The sequence below is a fragment of the Xiphias gladius genome, chromosome 10 (genome assembly GCF_016859285.1).
Source record: "Xiphias gladius isolate SHS-SW01 ecotype Sanya breed wild chromosome 10, ASM1685928v1, whole genome shotgun sequence".
In the NCBI taxonomy this organism is placed as follows: Eukaryota; Metazoa; Chordata; class Actinopteri; order Istiophoriformes; family Xiphiidae; genus Xiphias; species Xiphias gladius.
This window is the reverse complement of record NC_053409.1, coordinates 3,548,996-3,569,429: the sequence shown is the minus strand read 5'-3', so window position 1 is coordinate 3,569,429 and position 20,434 is coordinate 3,548,996. Positions and strand designations below refer to the sequence as shown.

Here is a 20,434-nt window from a genome sequence, read left to right as displayed (position 1 = left end):
CTCTGAGGTGCTCAAGGTGCTCTCCATGAAAAGTATACAACAGAAGTATAAATAAAGCTATTCTAACGATTATTAAACTATAACTCAAGATTATATTCCAACTGCCTCAATTTTTGAATGAATATTGATCTCAGAAGAACTGGGATGAGAAAGTAAGAGAGAACAAACTACAACAGATACACCGTCATTAAAACAGTAGTTTTGTATAAGTAGTCACTGTGACTGTGTCTGGATGTATCAGGAGCTTCAGGACTGATATCAGGCTGGATGCAGAGAACCGGAGTGAGAGGTAGAGCCACACATTGCTAGGGTGCAAGGTGGCCAAGGATGGCTCCAGCTTCTGAGAGCTATTGCCAAGCATATCAATGATCTTCACAACACAGAAGAAAGTTTAGCTCGAAAAAAAATGACTGATTGGAATAAAAGGCCTGTCATTTAGACTTTGTTTTTCTTGGTATTTACCTCACATCCTTCGCATGGAAGATCTGGGACTGGTCAGTTAATTTTAGATTTTATATTTATATTTGAATTATCCTACAATATTCAAACAGTAGAAGAAGAAAAATATTTATTTCCAACATTAAACTATCAATTATGAATAATGCTGCTGTGTTTGTCTACTTCTCACTTAATGCTACTCTTTTAAAGACCAAAGGTTGTCAGTGTGGGTGCTGCTTTTTATTTTTTGTACTGTGGGCCTGTGTCCTAACGTTTAGGATTTGTACTGTACATGCTTAGCGCAATGCTAACAAGCGACCTAAAATATATCGCTGTGGGGGGAAAAAGGCCCCAGCGAGGATCGAACTCGCGACCCCTGGTTTACAAGACCAGTGCTCTAACCACTGAGCTATGGAGCCAACATGAATGTATTCGCCTGTGGATTTGAGATTTATCCCTGTCACCTGCTGAGCTGACCTCCTTGGTTAGGGGTAGGTCTTTGTTTAGTTTATGGTTAGCGGTAATAGAAATAGCTGGTTAGCGGGTCCGCTCAGGGTAAGGCGAGGGAAAACTCAAATTGACGGGTATGGCAAACGTCACCAAAACACCGTATCGCTTATTTTAAATGGAGAACAACCTAATAACATGTCCCTCCATTTCGGTAAAATGACATTATTTGTGAAAATAAATAAAGCGGTTAGGAAGTGATAGCGTGTCTTCACGGGATAATGTTTTTCTGAAAGAGTGCTCTCATGTTATATCAGACTTACCTGTTTGTCTAAGTGTGGGAGAACGCCAGTAGAGCCTAGAAAGATTTTATTAAAGCCGTTTACCAAAATGGTAACATCAGGATATAACCATACATTCATTCAGTGGGTAATGAACCTTTAACACATTAGGACACATTCAGACACATATTGTTAAATATTTTACTGTAACAAATCACTGAGAAGCCAAACATACATTCACAACAAATGTCTGTAATGTAAAATTAAAAATAAGCTCTAATATAACATGTTTACCTTTGAGTAATATTAGCAAAGTGTCACTGATAAGTGGAAGACATTAGTGAAGGAAAAGCTTAGCAGTTATAGCGTTGGATATCATCAATGAATTCCAGCTGTTAGGTTATCTCATAAATAACCTCTGGAATGCTTTGATGAAAACATTTTCAACCTACATCACCTCCTGCTCTAGATTGCGGTTTCCTGAACTTTTTGCATTCACCTGTGGATTTTAATGAAAAAAAGTACCATGCAACTTATTCATGTATTTTGGCTGCACTGCACTTGCACTTAATGATTTCTCCATTTTCCTCTGACTTCATAGTGGTCACACTTTTAGACTTCTAAAACGGAGTCCAAATTGCCACAGATCACCCCAGCGTCTTCATAGTGGGCACAGTTATGTGTCCCAACGCCAGCGTGTTTGCAGACCAGCAGGCTGGTCTCGGTCCCTTCACACTGAACATCATCCAGAAGAATCCGCAGATCTTTCCCCTCACCAAACTCTGAGTTCTTGGCTGCTTTCAGAACGTATTGGAAGCCTAGCTGGCGGCAAACCACCACAGCATTGTTGGTTGTCCATAGGTCGTCACACACGGTGCCCCACTCCCCGTTAATGTAGATCTCCACCCTTCCACGGTCACTCCGGCCTTGTTCGTCTCCAACTAGCCTCACTGTTCCACTCTGGAGTTCAGGTGCAGTTTCCATTCTGGATTTTCCCTTCCTGCGCCGACCTTTCCGCCTTGAATGTCTGGCTGGTTTGGTGGTAGTTGTGGGTGGTAAAGTTGTAGCCAAGTCTTGTCCTAGTTCACCTAGATGGTCAATGAGCTCTTGGAGCCAGTCATATGATTCTGTGGGTTGTAGCTCAGGCTTGTTTTTGCTTGATGGCTCAACACCAATCAATGCTAATGGAGGTGCAATGGAAAAACACAAGACAATGAATATAAACAATTAGTGTCACAGATATGATAAGTTTTAGTCAATGTCAGGTGATATGTAAGTTGACTCACTTTCCTGTGGAACAAACTTGATGAGATTGCTTTTTACTCTGACAGGAAGAGGGTCATAGTGACACTGTCTCGGTGGAGCACGTCTGAAAAATGAACAACAAAACTGAAATAATGTTGCATATAAGTAAAGACAGGATACAAGCTGCAGGACAAATAAAAAATATTTTTTTTCAGAAACTTTTAATGTCTTTAACTTCTAGTTTAAGTCTCAATAATGGTGAGGAACAGTTGAAATGAGCTATGAATTAGGTGACAATACCATCTACTGCTGAGAGAAACGCAGAAAGAGCCAAGAACTGTCTGAGGCAATGACAGAGAGTAGAGATTTTACAATGGCAGGCCTTTCACACTGCTGCTAACACTTCTTCATTCCCCTTCTTAACCAAAAAGGCAGTATGACTTCCACATTCAGCGAAAAAAGTCTGAGAAAGTTATCCCACCATTCCTGAGAAAAGCTAAGCTCACATCCAATACAAGTATGATCATGATACTTCACATCCCTTGAGCTCACTGAGTAGAATGAGATGCCTGTGTTTGTAATTATGAACAGTTGTGTGTCTTACATATTCCCATGCCCAGCAAGCAGAAATAGAGCTGCACATTCTGACTTCACAGTGAGCAGTTACCGGACATGGCATGTCATAAAAGTTTTCTTAATGTAATGATGGTGAAATAAGAAAAAAATCCAAATAATGATTAGATTAGTCACCTTGTGGGATCCACCACTTTATAAATGACTCCTGAAGGTGACGTAGCACTCGGTATTCCAGTGGACATGAAGTACAGCTCTCCTGATGGGAAGAAAAAAAAAAAAAATTACATCAAGAGGTCATTACACAATTTACAGCTAGTGTAGAAAGAACACTGCAAGTACAGCATCATAGATTGGTTGAGGGTTTGTGTGTTCATGCATTACCAGCTTCATCCTCAGCAAAGGAGATGATGTACTGGTGGTAGTTGTTGATGAGGCCAGGGTATGCACAGGTCAGGCCCATCCCCATGCAGATCTCATTGTATTTCCATTGCCCTGTGTTTCTGTTCTCCTGCAGACTCATCAAACGCCTAAAACAGGAACAAAATCCACAATCTCTAATGTGCGTTGTACTCTATATTATTTTATGATGTATGACTGTTGTGTGAGCTTTGAGGCAGCATTTTCTATCTCTACTTTGGTTTCTGCTTTCCTTCATTTCGCAGAGTACTTTTAAACAGCCCTAAAGAACAGTTTAGGGTTTACAGTATTGCACTGTATAGTGCATTATACTGTAAACTGTACTTAAGTACAGTACTTGAGGAAATGTACTTGTGGCATGCCACAAAATGACAAAAATGAAAAAAAGACGAAACAATGAATCAAATGGTTTTGATCATTGATAGAAAGCAACAATTTTGATAATTAATGAACTGTTAATAATTTATTGAACAAATGTGCATGCTGTAGCTTCTCCATTGTGAGGATTCGCTGTTTCCCTGTGTTGTATTTCCCTGTGAATTTAAGATCACTAAATTTGAAGGCGTCACCTTGGTCTCTGGGAAGCTGTGAGGGCCATTTTCACTATTTTTAAAGACCAAGGTATTCATGTATTACTCAAAAAAATATTTGACAGATTAACTTATAATGAAAATGGTCAGTTGCAGTTTTACAAAAAGAGGGATCTTTTGGTATTCAGGGGAATATGGAAGCCATGTGTGCACTCTATTATGTTTTACTGTTGTTGAAGAACATGACACAATGGTAGAGGGCCTGTACAAAAAGAAGTTCTTAAAAGAAGTGTTTTGTGTTTGATAAGGACCCAGAGGAACTTCGATAAGGGGCAAAAACCTGCCCCTCAAGTTGCTTGTCCAAACTAGTTCACAGACCTCATGTCATTTCTGAAATCTTAAAATGTAGATAAGGGAGGCATCCAATAAATATTTACAAAAGTGATCTTAAGGTGTAGGTCTGATATTACACTGTTTCCATTCCTCAAAATCTTTTCACTGCTGTTCTCAACACAAACGTAAATGTTGATGTTATTTTGCAAACAAAATATGCTATTTACCAGATTAAATCTTACCCACTCATGAAGTCTCCAAATATGTACATGCCATTCAGGTTAGGGTATTCACAGCCTCGGTACACATAGCCACCAGTCACTGACTTGCCCATCTTGTGGGGGTATGCATAAATAGGCAGGACATCATCTGTTAAAAAATCTAAAGGTCACTATTGGTATTACTGTAGTTGTCCTTCATGTGGATCAGCCATTTCTTTACAGTGAAGCCAGTCTTTTGATATTCACATTAGAAAATGTATTTTTTAACATACTGTAGATTTTAAAGTTGAATAAAAAATGTATTTTTCCAGGAGTCCAATTTCAAGGGTCAGTGTGAACATGCCTAATGATTATACGAACAAAAGACATCTGAATCAGAACTTGAAATAGAGTTGCCCTCTTGGTTAATGCCAGGCTGTAGTGCTTGCCAACTGCATCTCATCTCCCTGAAGAGTATTTCTTTTACATGGCAGGAAGTGTAATCATGGACCATGATATATATTATAATTATTGGTGCCTTTAAGAAATGTCCGACATAGGGCTGACGTATGACCATCGACAAATAAAAATGGAAAAACTGATTCTAAGGATTTTTCTTTTAAACCTAGCCATTTCACCTAAATTTATGTTCTAATTCAGAAATCATTTTAAGCAAATATTATTAGAAACACAAATAACTCATTTAACCATCATGATGACAGTGAGAGTGTACTTTGGAGGATAATGCAGACCCAACAAGGAACATTTTAATTGCTTGGTCAGGCTTACTACATAAATTATTCAGGAATTTTATGATGATTGTTAACAGTGCATTCTATGTGGTACTTACTGGTCAAATTTAGTTTTCAGTATTATATCTGACATCAGTTGCAGTTGCATTAGTTGTAATTACGAGTTTATTTGCTTTACTATGTGGCAGCAGCAAAAAAAAAAAAAAAATGGTAACCATTTCTGAAAAGAGCCAAGAGCCTGCAGCCTTTCATTCAAACAAATACTACAGAAGCTAATTTCAACCAGACAGGAAAAACTACAATAGGTTGTGCAGAGAGCTGGCATGGTGCTTGTGTGCAATGAAAAACTGCAGAATCTTGGTCCTCCATTACAACACAATTAAAGACCACTGTTGTCTGCTGCTGAACAACAGTAACATGGATGTTTTCCAAACTATCTGACTGTCATGCCTACCTAGTGAGCTGTTGGCACACAGCTTCTTATCGTAGCAGGAGAAGCCCTCTTTAGCTCTCCAGCCGTAGTTCCGACCTTTCTCGATGATGTCGATCTCTTCAAACTTGTTCTGGCCTACGTCCCCACAGAAGATGCGGCCCTTGCCCTCTTTGGTGTGAGGGTCACCCCGGTCCACCGAGCACCTCCACATATTGCGGACACCGTAAGAATAAATCTCAGGTCGAGCTCCTTGCTCATGTACGAAGGGGTTATCTGGAGGGATTCTGTACAATGGGCCTCTCTCATTGTCATCCACATCAATACGAAGAACTTTACCCAAGAGAGCTGACCTGAAATAGATGTGGCAATATGGAAATAACTGACCATTTAAGTTACATGGACAGTAAAAAACAGTGCTCCTGCAGATATAATTTACATAAAGGAAAACTAAATTATTATTACTAAAACATTAATTTAAAAGGTCCCTAAACATGATACTTCAGTACAATTGCTACAATTATATTGATTCTTTGATCGATACTTCGTTACTTTAGATCATTCTTCAGATCAAATATTTTCTTACTTGTTCTGGGCATTCCCATATTTCCCAAATGGATCTCCTGCCATACCACCATCACCAGTGAAAATGTACAAGTAACCATCATCTGCAAAGAGCAGCTGTCCTCCATTGTGGTTTGATGCAGGCTCATCGATCTCCAGAATAACCCTGGAAGGACAGTGGACATGACAAATACAACATAGAAAGGCCAACAGTAACTCCTTATTTTTGCACAGTTTATTTGTAGGGTGCATGCAGGGTTGTAAATGTTTCAGATTATAGAAAACCCATTGCTGTTACCTAACCTGGATCTACTGTCTATACCTACCGCTCAGAGGTGTGATCCACCACATTCATGTCGTTGGCTGACACATGGAACTGACTGATCCTGATCCTCTCATCAAAACCTACCTCCACCGAGTAATACACATACAGCTTCCCATTGTACTTGTACTGGGGGTGAAAAGTGAGTCCCAGAAAGCCTCTCTCATCTCCTTCCCATGATGATGTTAAGACCACCTTGGTAATGTTCAAAAATGGTCTCTGCAGTTTGGACCGGTCAGGAAGGTAGGTCCACACCAAGCCCACCTGTTCTGCCACAAAGAACCTATATGTGCCATCATTGGCGTGGACCATTGCTAGTGGGTTCCGCAGACCATTGGCCACTTCTTCCAGACACAGCTGCAGACAGCCATCTGAGTCCGACTGAACCCGGCCCAGGTTCTGGGAGAGCTTCTGGTTGCTGAGGAGGTGTGGGTAGCAGTAGTCCACGTCGTCTAGCTCCAGGTACTTGCAGAGACGAGTCTGGTTTTCTTTGACTTTGGCTACATGTGGGTCGTCAGATAGGAGAGGAATGGTGGAGCTGCACTTCTTCCAAAACTGTGAGCAGTAGTCTTGACAGAGGCCTGGGATGGTCCGGACCGGGGTGCTCAGGTCCTCGGCATCAAAGAGGTGAGCTGCATAGGGAGAACACTCCTGAACAGATGGAGAAGAGAGATGAGCAGAGGAGTAGGACAATGTGTAGTATGTAAAGCTTTACTTGAACCTGCATTTGTTGTTTTAGGCCTACTTAGAGCTGCATAAACAAACTGTACACACAACGCTGACATAACCATTTAATTTGTTATGGCAAAGTTTTTTAGCAAACAGTTGCTTATTTGATTTTAAAAATCTGTCACATACGGTGATTAGGAAAGGGACAACATTCATTCATTTCAACTATATATTAGTAAAAAAACAGAAGCTGTTATAGCTTACATCAGGGAAATACTGTTATTAATGAAATAACTGTCAACACAAAGACCTCATGCCACACACTTGGAGCTGGACATACAGTGAGAGCATGCTGTTATTGTTATTTGTCGGCCTCAAAGGAGACAAAGAAATGATTTTTTAATGTTATTATTTTGAATACATTTGGAATTCTGATATATTTTGTAAATTTTGAAAAAGGAAATAATAATACTCTACTAATAATACAGAATACTAAGGTTATTGTAGAATGAAGATAGACCTGTAGATAAAAGCAGCAATGTATTTTCTTCAAATAATTGCTTATGTACGATTAAGGCATATTTATAACAAAATTTAAAACACTTTGACACACAAAGAGGAAGGGCACCTTTTAGAAAATGTTCCATGTGTACACAAGAAGCAAAATCAACAAGACAAAAGGTATTACTGATGTGTCAATCAATTTTCAATTATGACTTTTTTGGTCTTTTTCCATATTAAAAACATATAAAATAAATATAAAACGTCCTAACGAGTCCATTAAAATCCCAAATTGTAATGCATGGTGGTGAGCTAAACACTGTTTCTGTAATATTGGCTACATCAACATCTCAGAAGTCTCAAAGCTTTTAAACCCTTCTGTCCCTCTCTCCACCTCTGTCTGTGTGATTGTAGGGGTTTAAAGGGAAATCAGTGAGGGGTGACCTTTACCTTAATTCTGCTCAATGTAGCTTACTTCATGAAAAGAGTAATGAAATAGTATTTTCATTTTAATTTAGTAATTTCACTGTTAAGACTATATTGCTACATTTAGCTGTATTGTGTTAATGTAGAGTTTGTACACATGACAGATCGTCTTCTTTTGCTTTTTTAAGTCACTGATTTCGCTGTCCGGTCAGACTCTTGGCGCTTTTGAGCTACGCCAAGCGACCTTTGTCCATGCATGCCTACCTGGCAGAGCAGCTCCGCGACGAAGCCCGCACAGTTAGCATATCCATAATGATCAAAATTATCCATAATCTGGTAGTACTTAGCCATCAGCCCCTGGTCTTTCTGATAATCACAGCAGCCAAACTCCTTGTACATTACGCAGAACTCGAGCTCCCTCAGCGGTCTGAAGGGCGGCTTAAAATCTAAACACTGCGGGTGTAACATTACAGGTGCGACCCAGAATGTCGAAAAACAGAAGATGCCAATCGGCGAGAGCCGCGGCCAACCCGGGATTTTGCACCGCATTATGGCGTGCGACGGTGACCATGGAAGAGAAAGTTGTACAGAAGCGGCTTCCTGTGTGCACTTCGCTCTGACTCCAATCATCCGCTGTAATGGGCGCTCTGACATAATGAACCGCCGTGTGCTCTGTAAATCTAGGCTGTCAGGGCAATAATATTTCTACTAACACCCCCCCCACACACACACACACACAAAGCAACGACTCTTTTATTAATACAGGTTTTTAACATGACATTCACTGTTTTTATTGAGATTGTGCTCTTCTGAATTTCGATTAAGTTACAGAACGCAGTGCATTGTGGGTTCCTCTGTTATTGTGATTTCTTTGGCTAAACAGTCATCTTTTGCAACGTATTATTGTTGAATAAACATGCATGTCATCTCCTGCTGCCCAGCAGGGGGCGACCTTACACACTCTAAATAACTCGATGCCGTCTTCAAATACAATCGTCATAATAGCGGGACACTCAAGTCAACATACAGAACTTACAGTCCTTTAGGCAGCATGGAGAGAGCAAAGTAAATTTCACCTCTAACTGTTGAAGTGCACTTATTTTAGTACATGTATTTGTGTATTTAAAATAAATAAATACAGTTATTTTAAAGAAAGAAAGAAATGTATGTAGAACCACTCTTCAAAATTTTTTCCCAACAGAGGGAGTGTGCTCAATTTCAAACGCCATACTTTTGAATCTGTATTGCCCAAGCTTTTTGTGTTCCAGTGAAGGTCTTTGTGAGTCTGAGTATTTGATCAAACTAGTTTCAGTCATGTAGAAAACATTTGTGAGCAAGAATGTACACTAATAATAGTTAACAGGCCTATTTTCCCAACCAGCCCTACTCTGCCTCTGACCCTCTGACCCTCTGCACATAAACTATGTGTTCCATATTCCACATGTTGCTTGCTCAGTGATGACGAAATGTCCAAAGTTGCAAAAGTAGTAGTTATTACTGATTTTTTATGAATCTGAGTATTACAAGAATGTTCAATAGCTTATCAAATAGACAAAACAGAATAACTGATGATTTCTGTATATTATAGAGAAAACTTTCTTTGTGGAAATGCAGCTGGCCTGATTTGGAGATCACAATTATTTAAAGAGACATTCATTTGAAATGGGTGTGTGTGTAACATGAATGTTACTTTAAAGGGACATTTAAAAAAAATAATAAAGGAAGAAGCTGGCATAAAACAGAGGTGTGATATTGTAAAATTGTTCATGCAGCATTTCTTGTTGTATCTGATATCATTTTTAAGAGTGATCTAGTTGTAATGTGTGTCTATTGGGTTTCTTATGTTTGAAGTTTTTAGAGCATGTGTCTAAAGGTATATCTGCTTCTGAGGCAAATAAGCTACTGTTATTTGTATTCAGCAAAGTTGGCTAGATTGTATTGAATACTGACCTGACCTGTTGAAACCAGTTCTGTTACAACCAGCCCCAGTCTCATACTGGGAACACTGACAGACCACAACAGACCTTTGTAAGTTACAGTCTTGGTTGAAATTATTGGCCCCCCTCAATTTTAAGTACAGAATTTAGAATATCTTCAGAGATGAATGCACAGTAACCAATTTTGTATAATCATAATATTTCAAGATTAATGAACAAAAGAAAAGAAAAAAAACTTGCATAATAGTGAAATAATACAAACACAAAATGTAGGCCAGACACAACTATTGGCACCCTTCACTAGTATTTGGTTGCAGAACAGCAATGACAGCCCCTAACGTTTCTTGTAACCATCCAGAAGCTTCTTGCACCTGTCTTCTGACAGTTTCTGCCACTCTTCCTTTGCTATGCAAAGCTATTTTAAGTTTGCAGGAGTCTTTTGCGATGGCAGATTTCAAGGCTTTCAATGGGATTTAGGTCAGGACTCATTACTGGATGAACAGTCCATCTTTTCCTTTTCAACCATTCTTTTGCTCTGCTGGATGTGTGCTTTGGCTCACTGTCCTGCTGAAAGATCCAAGAGCTTCACTTCAAACCTAGTTCAACAAAGAAAAAAAATGCTTTTATATAGTGAAATGAAAAACACAGACATACAAAGTTTGAGTTTCTTTTTCACAATGGCGAAGACAAGAGCTGAGAGCATCAGAAATGTTATTATCAAAAACAGAACAATTTCAAAGGCTACAAGGCAATTGGCAAAGATCTTGAAATTCCTTTTTCAACAGTTATAAAACTGTTAAGACACTTCCAGCACAAAGAAGACACACAATGAGAGAAATTTGTGAAGGTTTGTGCAGATTGTGGAAAAAAAAACACGCAAAACATCTAAAGAGCTTCAAGCTGACCTGGAGCAATCTGGAGGGGTTGTTTCAGCCCATACAATACACTGCTCACTAAACCGTGGGTGAAGGCAAAGGAGGACAACACTATTGAAAGAGAGGCACAAAAAAGCAAGACTAATGTTTTCAAAAATCTTCATAGACAAACCAAAGTCTTTCTGGGACAATGTTCTATGGAAAGATGAAGGCGAAGGTCTTGGGTCTTTCACCAGGACAACAACCCAGGGCACACAACAAGCAGCAATGGTTGAAAAGGAAAGGATGGACTATTTTAAACTGGTCAGCAATGAGTCCCGACCTAAATCCCATTGAAAACCTATGGAGGAAAGAAGAAAAAGGATTCCTCTAAAGTGAAATGAGCTTGAACACATAGCAATGGAAGAGAAGCTTCTAGATGGCTATAAGAAATGTTTAGAGGCTATGATTGGTGCCAAAGGTTCTGCAACCAAATACTAGTGAAGGGTGCCAATAATTGTGTCTGAGGTAAATTTTTTACGTTTTTTTTTTTATTGTTAAAAAAATTGATTTATTTCCATTTATTTCTGAAGATATACTAAATTCTGTACTCAAAATTCAGGGGTGCTAATAATTTCAAACAGGACTGTAAGCTGCTTTGTTTTAGGGGTTGTGCTTTTGGCTTCTAGAGGTCTGTGTTGCTGCCTACAGAGGACACCGTGGTACTTTCTGTCAGGTGAGATAAACCCTCTCTCTCTCTATCTCTCTCTCTCTCGCTCACTCTATCCTCCCCTCTCTGTTTGTGTGCATGTGTTTCTGTGTGCACCTGTCTCCTTCCATGCTCCTTCACATTGAGGACCAACTGGTTCCAGTTTCTGACTTCAGGCAGTGTGTCATTGCGTCTCCATAATAAATCTCCCCTGTTAATGTTAAAGAGAGTGAGAGAAACGGATATTTCTGCTCAGTATTATGTGGTTTGCTCTGCACGTGGATTAAAAGCAGTCTGATTTGGGCCAGCGGGGCCTGATGTATAATCTATCATGGATCTGGTTTTCATTATAACTTAAGTTGTCCTGTAGCCAACCGGTTAGAAGACTGAACAGAAAAAGCAGGAATATGGATGGTGATGGGGTGGATATGAGCCAGCCGTCCGACAAGGACCTGCTGATGCTGCAGAAGGTGGATCTGATCCGGAGCCTGAGGAGCCTGGAGAGCCGTAACATGGACCCAATGCTGGAGCACGGAAAGATGATGAAGGACGTTAACCGGGGCCTGCAGGTCTGACTCCATGAGATCCGGAGTCTGAAAGAGGTCAACCAGAAACTGCAGGACGATAAACAGGAGCTCCGAAAGCTGTGCTGCCTCCTGGATGACGACCAACAGAAGGGGAAGAAGGTGGAAGAAGGCCGTTATACGCTATATCCTGTGGAAAGCAAAAGCTGAAGGAGCTGGAGGCCAGTCAGGAAGTGCTGAGGACAGAGAACACTGGAGATGAAGGAGATCTTCCTCATGCTGAATGAAGAGAGGAGCAGAGCCGGCTCAATCACAGCCCAGCCAGCAGCCAGCCCTGAACACCCCCCCAACAAACACTTACACAAAGAAAGTCCATAGAAAGTCCATAGAAAGTCTATGGGCGACCTGTCCGGCACTCACTTCCAGAGAGGCACTGTGCTCAGTGATTCTCAAGTTTAATGTTCCTGATGCAGATCAGGATCGAACTGTAGCCTGTCACTCATCTGTAAGTAAATATCAGGTTAGCTACAGTGTGTAAAATTTTGAAATTTGATATAATGAATTCTCAAGTTTAAAACAGTTTGCCTTTGGGCTTCTGGTAATACATGCTGCAACACACACATGGAAACAAACAAAATGTAGGCTACGACAAGTTATAAAGTGTTTCTTATCTTGCAGTAAAAATATCAAAGTGTTTTTTTCAGTCACAGATAAAATCTCACGGAAAAGGTCATAATACAAAACTTCCGTCAACAGTTGTTATTAAACAAGTCAGTTCTTGACCTCGAAAATAGAAGTCTGAAGAAACAGTTCCAACTCATGGTTCACTTACAAGTTTTTTCCTGACTTTCAATTCCAAAGTCTTAATAAACAGATGGAGTTTGCTGAGTTATCATGGAGATGGATCTGTTGAAATGTGAGCTCAGGAGTTGTAATAATTTCATCTGTAGCTCTTTAAGGATCCCTCCTTTGTGTTAGCTTAAAAATTTGGCATCAAAGAAATCAGAGAAATCCTACTAGATCACGAAAATCACATGGAAAAAGGCTAGTAAGTGGGCATAAGTTGGGGTTGTTGTGTCAAAAAGTTTTTATGTTGACATAGTTATTATTCAATAAATGAATTTCCAATCGTGTTCATCGTTTTTTTGATTCATGAGGATATATTTGAATATGAAAGGTGGTGATAACTAGGTCACGAAATGGCAATAAAGATTTGATTCATTTGCATTCACTCTCAGAAAGTGACCACTGATCTCAAGTTATACTCAGGAAAAATAACATGATGTTTAGAGAGTCAAATACACATGCTTGGAAGTGTAAATATACCCAGCAATGTTTCTTACAAAATATATCATCACCTCAGGGAGGGCTCCAGGAGGTCACTTTCAGCTCATGTTAACTCACACTCTATTTTGGTTATGAAGTCCTAAAGCTGATTACACATCTAAAAACACCATTAATGATTAAAGATGAGTTAGTTTCACTAAATCACATTATTACTGTTTACAGTATAAGACTCATAAAGTATTCAGGTTTAATATTTCACAACATTTATATAGGGTATAACTCTAATCAGTATTACAGTTGAATTAATGAATGATACACCAACTTCCACAATTTCATTACAGTTACGACCACAGCAGAATGTGTGAAGTTATAGAAGTTATACCGCACCAAAGTCAAACACCACCCTGAGCGTGTTCTTCTTGGGGTGGTAGACTCCATGATGCGGAATACACCAGGTTCTTCCTTCGGCTCGTTCCATCACTTCCTGCAGGACCACCTCAGCATATACTAACATCACTGAGAAAGGCTGTGTATTCTCTGTGGAAAGATTTATTTCTTTTTAACCTTTTTTTTTAGGCTCAGGAGACATTGCATGGCATGTTGCGGTTGTGAATCATTTGCTCATCATCTTTCCTGAAGTCAGTCTCACTGATGGACATTAGTGAGACTGACTTATTTGCAATTTTGAGGAACTTTTTTATCCTTAATTGACAATTCAAGCCTTTCTTCTGATGTCCTTTCATTGAAGTCATGATTGTACTGACTAATCAGACACTTTTTTTTACAGGTATGGCCATCTATCAAGATCCTGCTTTGTGGGTATATTGTCAACTGTGACAGGCGTCTCTTTTTGTTTGAACACATCAGGTAGCTGTATGATATTGTTTCCATTCAATCCGGAAACCTCTAAGCCTGAGACCACATATGTAGGTACTAACTTCTCATGACTCATTGTTTGCAGTAAGATGTTTGTTCTTCCTCCTTTGATATTCAGCTGATTTACGAGGTGTTCTGTAAAGAAACTATCTCTGCTACCTGGGTCCATGAAAGCATACACTGTGATGACATTTTCACCTTTACCAACTTTGACCTTCACAGGCACGACTGAAGGGACACTGCTGGCCCCAGTGTGCCCATATGCTTTGGGGTGCATCACTAGTGTTTACTACTTCTGATGTGTCACTGCTCAATGTTGCTTTCTCTTTTGTTCCATTTGCTTTTTGTTCCATTTGCTCAGCACTAGGGTGCTGTTTGGATCATGTTTTTGGCTAGTGTTTGATGTGGCCCTGATGTAGACAGCCAGAGCAGATTCCCTTTTCTTTTAGGAAGTTTATCTTACTTGTTTTTCTTTATCCTAAATTAACCACAATGCACCAATGTATAAATGCTGTTGCAAAGCTAGCAAGAGCTGAAAATGCCTTCTTTAGTGGGCTGAGAGGAAGTAGTTGAGACACGAGTTACAAAGCTGCTTTAATTGGACTTGGGCTTAGCTTTAATGGGCAGTTTTTCTTTAGCTCTGGTTGGCCTATCGTGAATGTCCCCATACACTGGGTCAGAAACTATCCACACTTGCTTCTCAAGAAATGCAACAAGATCTGTGAATTGAGGTCTGCTGTTCTGCTTGTCTTGAAATTCACACACATAGGATCACCATTTTTCTCTAAGTTTGTAGGGAAGTTTCGTGATCAGGATTTTCATGTTTGACAACAAGTTGATTTCATGCGAGTATGTCCTTTCTTCCATTGCATTACAACAACACTTCAAGAATATTGCAAAGACCTTTAATGCTTTTGAGTCCTCAGCTTTAACTAAAGACCATTCTAATGCTTTCTTTATACAAGCAGAGCAGATTTTGAATTCATCTCGATAGTGTTCCTGTAGCAAAGTTTTTGCCATGTCATAACCTCCATCTGGGCTCATGTGAAGACAACTCCTGACAATATCCCTGGGGAAGCCACTAGTGTACTGATCGAGGAATTACAGTCTATCTGCACTACCATCAGTCTTGAACTCTGTTGTGCACTGGTAGGAGCAGGTTTGGTGATTAGCAGATTATTAATAATTATCAATGACAATTATTGATATTTATAAAATTATTAAGGGGAATTAATAATTATGGGCACCACCCTGGTATCAGGCACCAATAACCAAACAGTTAATGTAGTCTCAAATGGGTGTTCACCTATAAGTGTTGATATTTGGGAGATTAATGCTTATGAAGTGAAAAGTGAAGGGTTGAATCCGAGCACTGACGTCACAATCCAGCTGTTATCACAGGAAGCATTCACAAATAATCATAAACAACGACTGCTTAAAGTATAACAGAACTTATTAACGGTAGAAATATTAATCAGCAGTCAATATTGCCCTTAATTATCAAACGGCTATGTAACAAACAAGCAAAAGGCAAGCCAGCAGACATGTAGTGCATATGATGGGGTGTGTGTGTGTAGAGAGGGAGAGAGCGAGAGAGAGAGGGAAAGATTTTCACAACCATGAGATTTGAGCAGGGAGAGTGAGAGACAAAGGGGGAGATGTGATCTAACACGTGTCTAGGGCAAGAAGCTGGCACTGGGGCAAACTGGGTTATGCTACCACGCTATCTGATCACCAAGGCTGAGAGTGAATGCGTGCAGATGTGTGTAGCTGTGGGTTAGTAAAAAAAAAGAGACAGAGAGAGAGGCATGCAAAGCAAAGCAAAGAAGATCCTAGCCGCCGTGAAGAGACACAATAAACTGTCCTATTTTACCAAACAGTAGCACGTCAAACAAACTAGCGTATGTCAGGCCTGGAACTGGCCCTTTAACCATGACAGGGCAGAACACAAACCAACATTAAGGCAATAAGCATAATAAAACAAGCAGGGAACACACTGGGAAATACTATATTAACAAATCATTAGTTAATGAATAGTACATAATTATCTATGAAACAGAGTATTGACCACTCTCTTCATAAGTCGTTCCTGATTAACTCTCAATCAGCTGCTGATTGGCACAAACTAGTAAAGACTCATTCATTACTCATTACTTAATCATTAGTTATTCTGTCTCTGCACCTCCAAGTAAAGTGACATACCATATTGAGTAGTTTCTGAGTAGTTCCTCCTTATTTCATGATTATCTGACCATTATCTCTTCTTTCTACCCAACAGTCAACAGTTTCAAAAACAAAACAGTCAACAGTTTCAAAACAAATGACTGGAAGTTAGCATCATGCTACCTTACCAGAGCCACAAGTCAGTTAGCGTTAGCATGCTTGCTGTTAGCAGAAATGCTAACAGTTGTCCATTCGAGAAATATTGCTCGCCAGTTCATGTTGGAAAGTTGGGGTCGAGACTAAGTTGGGCTTATGCAAATTGACAATGGACACATCCTATTGGCTTGAGGTTTTGAGTGGCATGTCAGCTGTCCAATAGAAAGCTACAAAATAAGCTGAGGTCTGCAGGCGCGATCATCTCTGCTATAACCTCTAAGGGCAAAAATTATCTGACCAACACCTAGCTAACACTGCCACACTACACAGTAGCCATTAACTTTGTGTATGCCAAAACCAACTACTCCAGCCGTCTATTGACTCCAGTGTAAACCTGTCGGCGGCAATATTGGATGCTTTGAGCTTTGACATTCCTATTGGAGAGCTGAGGCATGGTGCAGATTTTCTGCCAGTCGCATTTATTTTTTGAAACTATTTATTATTTTTGTCAGACGTTGGAGCATCTTGTAAATATGCAAATACTCAATAGTTTTTATAAAAGCAATTTGTGTTTTGTGTTTTTGTTAGGAGGTAGAGTGGTTTATTCACTACCCTGAATGTTGGTGGTTCGATCCCCGGCTCCTCCAGTCCGCATGTCATGTCCTCGGGCAAGATACTGAAACCCAAATTGCCCCCGATGTATCATTGGTGTGTGAGTGTGTGTGTATGTGTAGAAAGCACAGTATGTATGGAAAAAGAGCACTGTGTGAATGTGTGTGTGAATGGGTGAATGTCGCAGTAGTGTAAGGCGCTTTGAGTGGTTGATAAGACTAGAAAAGCGCTATCTACATGCGGTCCATTCGCGTAATTGCCTTTCCACACAGATCTATCTTTAAGTTTAGTTAAGATAATATTCAGTTTACTACATTTATAGTAGCCTGAATATTAAAAATATTAAAATACTTGTTAGGAAACCTGCTGTCTCTGATTTGTTGTTAACGAAGTTATTGGGATATAATGATGAAGTAATGAGGAACTACTAAGTAACTACTCCGAATGAGTAGCCTTGCTCATTGGGGAATGTTTGGCCTCTGTAAATAATATTATAAGGAATCTAGACCTGCTCTTTATGAAAAGTCCCCTGAGATAACTTCTGTTATGATTTGGCACTATATAGATAAAACTGACTTGACAGAAAGGAGGGAAATTGTCAAATAATGATGAAGTAATGAGGAACTACTCATTAACTACTCTGTATGATGTGTCACTTTACTTGGAGGTGCAGAGAGACAATAACTAATGATTAAGTAATGAGTAATGGATGAGTTGTTCCTAGTTCATGCTGCTCAGCAACTGATTCAGAGTTAATCAGGAATGACTTATGAAGAAAGTGGTAATTTCTCTGTTTTACAGGTAATTATGAACTATTCATTACCTAATGATTCATTATTATAGTTAAAAAACAGTTACTAGCGAACAGTGTGTTCTCCAGTAACTCATTATCTACGATGTGATCCTCAATTCTGAGTTATTCAGGAACTACTCATTAATTATCATGTTGTTCCTTATTCTTACCTCACCTCCTTGTTCCTCAGTAACTATTTACATTTTTGTATACCTTAATGTAAAGTGTTACCCAGGTTTTATTTTATATTAGAATAAAGCTGATACAATTTGCAGATGAGTAAATGATCACCAAAAATTATTCAGAAACTATTTTGATAATCTATTAATTCTTCCAGTCATTTTTCAAGCAAAAATACCAAACATCTGCTGGTCCCTACTTCTAAAATGTGAGGATTTGCTTTTTTGTCATTTATGATAGTAAATTGAGTACTTTAGGTTTTAGACTGTTGGTCAGACAAAACAGAAATTTGAGGACAACATGTGAGTGGCATTTTCATATTATAATATATTATATATTATTTAGCTGCTCTGGGTAAATTAGCTTTACCCTGTTAGTTTTATCTAATCTGGATCTAAAGCAGCAGATCCAAGAAGAGTTTGTTTTCTTAATCCTAAACTGCTCTCAATATGAAGAAGCAAAGTCATCAGCAAACGGTTTAACATTGTGTCACTCTAAGGGTTTAGCAGCAGTCTCATCTGTTGTCATAAACCCTTGCTGAATTTTCTGTTGGCATCATTTTCAAATTCCTACAGACTAGCTTGTACTTGTTGAACATGTGTTCATGTGTTCATGTCCAACAACATGGATTGTTTAACCAACCAGTAGTTGGTCCTTTGAATTAATCAGAGGAAATCTTTTATTCCTCTAAACTCACTCTTATTTCATGTCATGTCTTATCTTTGAGGTTCAGTATGCACAAAAAAGCTGCTAAATATGGTGTACATGCAACAGACCAATTGGCTTTAAATGTCATTTTCTTTGGGTACTTAATTTGGAAGCCACGTGACGGTGGGTTTTTTTTTTTTTTAGTTATATTTTGTTGTAGTACTATACCAAACCTCCCTTGTGTAGTCTGTGGCTAATCTTTGTATTGTATTTTTTCCTGCTGGTCTCATCCTAGACAGAGCAAGTGTGTGTGTGTGTGTGTGTGTGTGTGTGTGTGTGTGTGTGTGTGTGTGTGTGTGTGTGTGTGTGTGTGTGTGTGTGTGTGTGTGTGTGTGTGTGTGTGTGTGTTTGTGTTTGTGTGTGCTCTCTGTGCCTTGGCCATCTGTCTGACAATATTGTGTGTCTGGCAATTGGCTGTGTGGTCTTTAAAGACTCACTGTGTAGAATGGGGGCATCACATCAACCCAAAAAAACTCTCTATGTCTCTCTGTCATCCAGTCATGTCATCACGTTTGTGTTCAAGCTGCTGGTCTAGCCTATAGCCTCTCAGCCTGTTAACAATGTGATGAGAGGGCTCAGGCAGTGGGACTAGTCAGGTCAAAGGTCATCTGCCACTGTCTACCCCTGGATTGTATGGAGGTCTAATCTCATGAAGGTCTGTAGAGGTTCTGTCAGCCGTAGTCTGGGCACATAAATATTTGTTTTATGCACATGACAGCCAGAGCTTATTTCATTTACATCATATTTGGAGTAAAATACACCTAGACAGATAAAAAAGAGAAAATTAAGATGTCACAAAGCCATTTATGACAGTTTTGGCATTGATGTAAACATAATGGACTAAATGTGAGCTTGTCTTATTCTTAAAATTGCACTTTACGTATAAAAAAGCTTCTGATAGCACCCCCACAACTTTTAAAGGATAATTCTACTTAATTTCAACTAATTTCTGTTGTAGCCCCAGCCATTATGACAATAATGTACTCTACAAAGAAATTGCTGAGATCTTGGAACATGGTAACCAAAAGAAACACAACCAGTTATGATGGCTGTAAACAAGCCAGCCGCTTATTTATAAGCGCACCTGAAACATCGCTAATATTCCCTCGTTACTCAAGAAACCTGTGTGCATGCACACCAACAGTAAGCATGGTAGGTCCAGTAAGTTGGAAGTGGTCTGTGAACGGTGGATGATTACAACAGACGCTTTTAATTTGGCAGTTTGTCTCTTCCAGTGAGTTTGTTCAAAACCTCTCTGATCATCTGAATGCTCAATGATTTTTTCCCATTTGACTTGTTTTTAGTCATTTCATAGCCATGGATAGGACTGAGGGAGCCTATTCCTAATATTTAGTGCAATATGTTGTAGTATTTAGCATTTAGTACATGCACAGTGTGGATCTGGTGTGCCAGGAAATTTTGGAAAGCAGTCAACATCTGTTCATAAATAGTGTTATACCAAAGTTCAGCTGCAATTTTTACACGCGAGAGTTCTGCTTCACCT

The 20,434-nt window shown here is 39.4% G+C and overlaps 2 protein-coding genes and 1 non-coding gene across 3 annotated transcripts in view; 1 reads left to right on the top strand and 2 right to left on the bottom strand.

Annotated features, from left to right (window-relative positions):
* Window positions 1–784: 784 nt before the first annotated feature.
* On the bottom strand, window positions 785–857 carry trnat-ugu. Its single transcript has one exon. It is a non-coding gene; the product is annotated as a tRNA-Thr (tRNA).
* Window positions 858–1,759: 902 nt separating this feature from the next.
* On the bottom strand, window positions 1,760–8,796 carry hhipl1 (HHIP-like 1). The gene is made up of 9 exons (XM_040136312.1): window positions 8,396–8,796; window positions 6,540–7,186; window positions 6,236–6,379; window positions 5,674–6,002; window positions 4,510–4,636; window positions 3,369–3,514; window positions 3,162–3,243; window positions 2,453–2,535; window positions 1,760–2,347 (listed from the first exon to the last, which is right to left on the bottom strand). The coding sequence occupies exons 1-9, from the start codon at window positions 8,783–8,785 to the stop codon at window positions 1,779–1,781; spliced, it is 2,517 nt and encodes an 838-aa protein (XP_039992246.1). The 5' UTR covers window positions 8,786–8,796; the 3' UTR covers window positions 1,760–1,778.
* Window positions 8,797–12,038: 3,242 nt separating this feature from the next.
* Window positions 12,039–20,434, top strand: part of ccdc85ca (coiled-coil domain containing 85C, a) — a 32,364-nt gene continuing 23,968 nt past the window's right edge. The window contains 3 exon segments of the mRNA XM_040137334.1: window positions 12,039–12,336; window positions 12,339–12,406; window positions 12,408–12,525. Of these exon segments, the coding sequence (XP_039993268.1) occupies window positions 12,039–12,336; window positions 12,339–12,406; window positions 12,408–12,525 (484 nt within the window).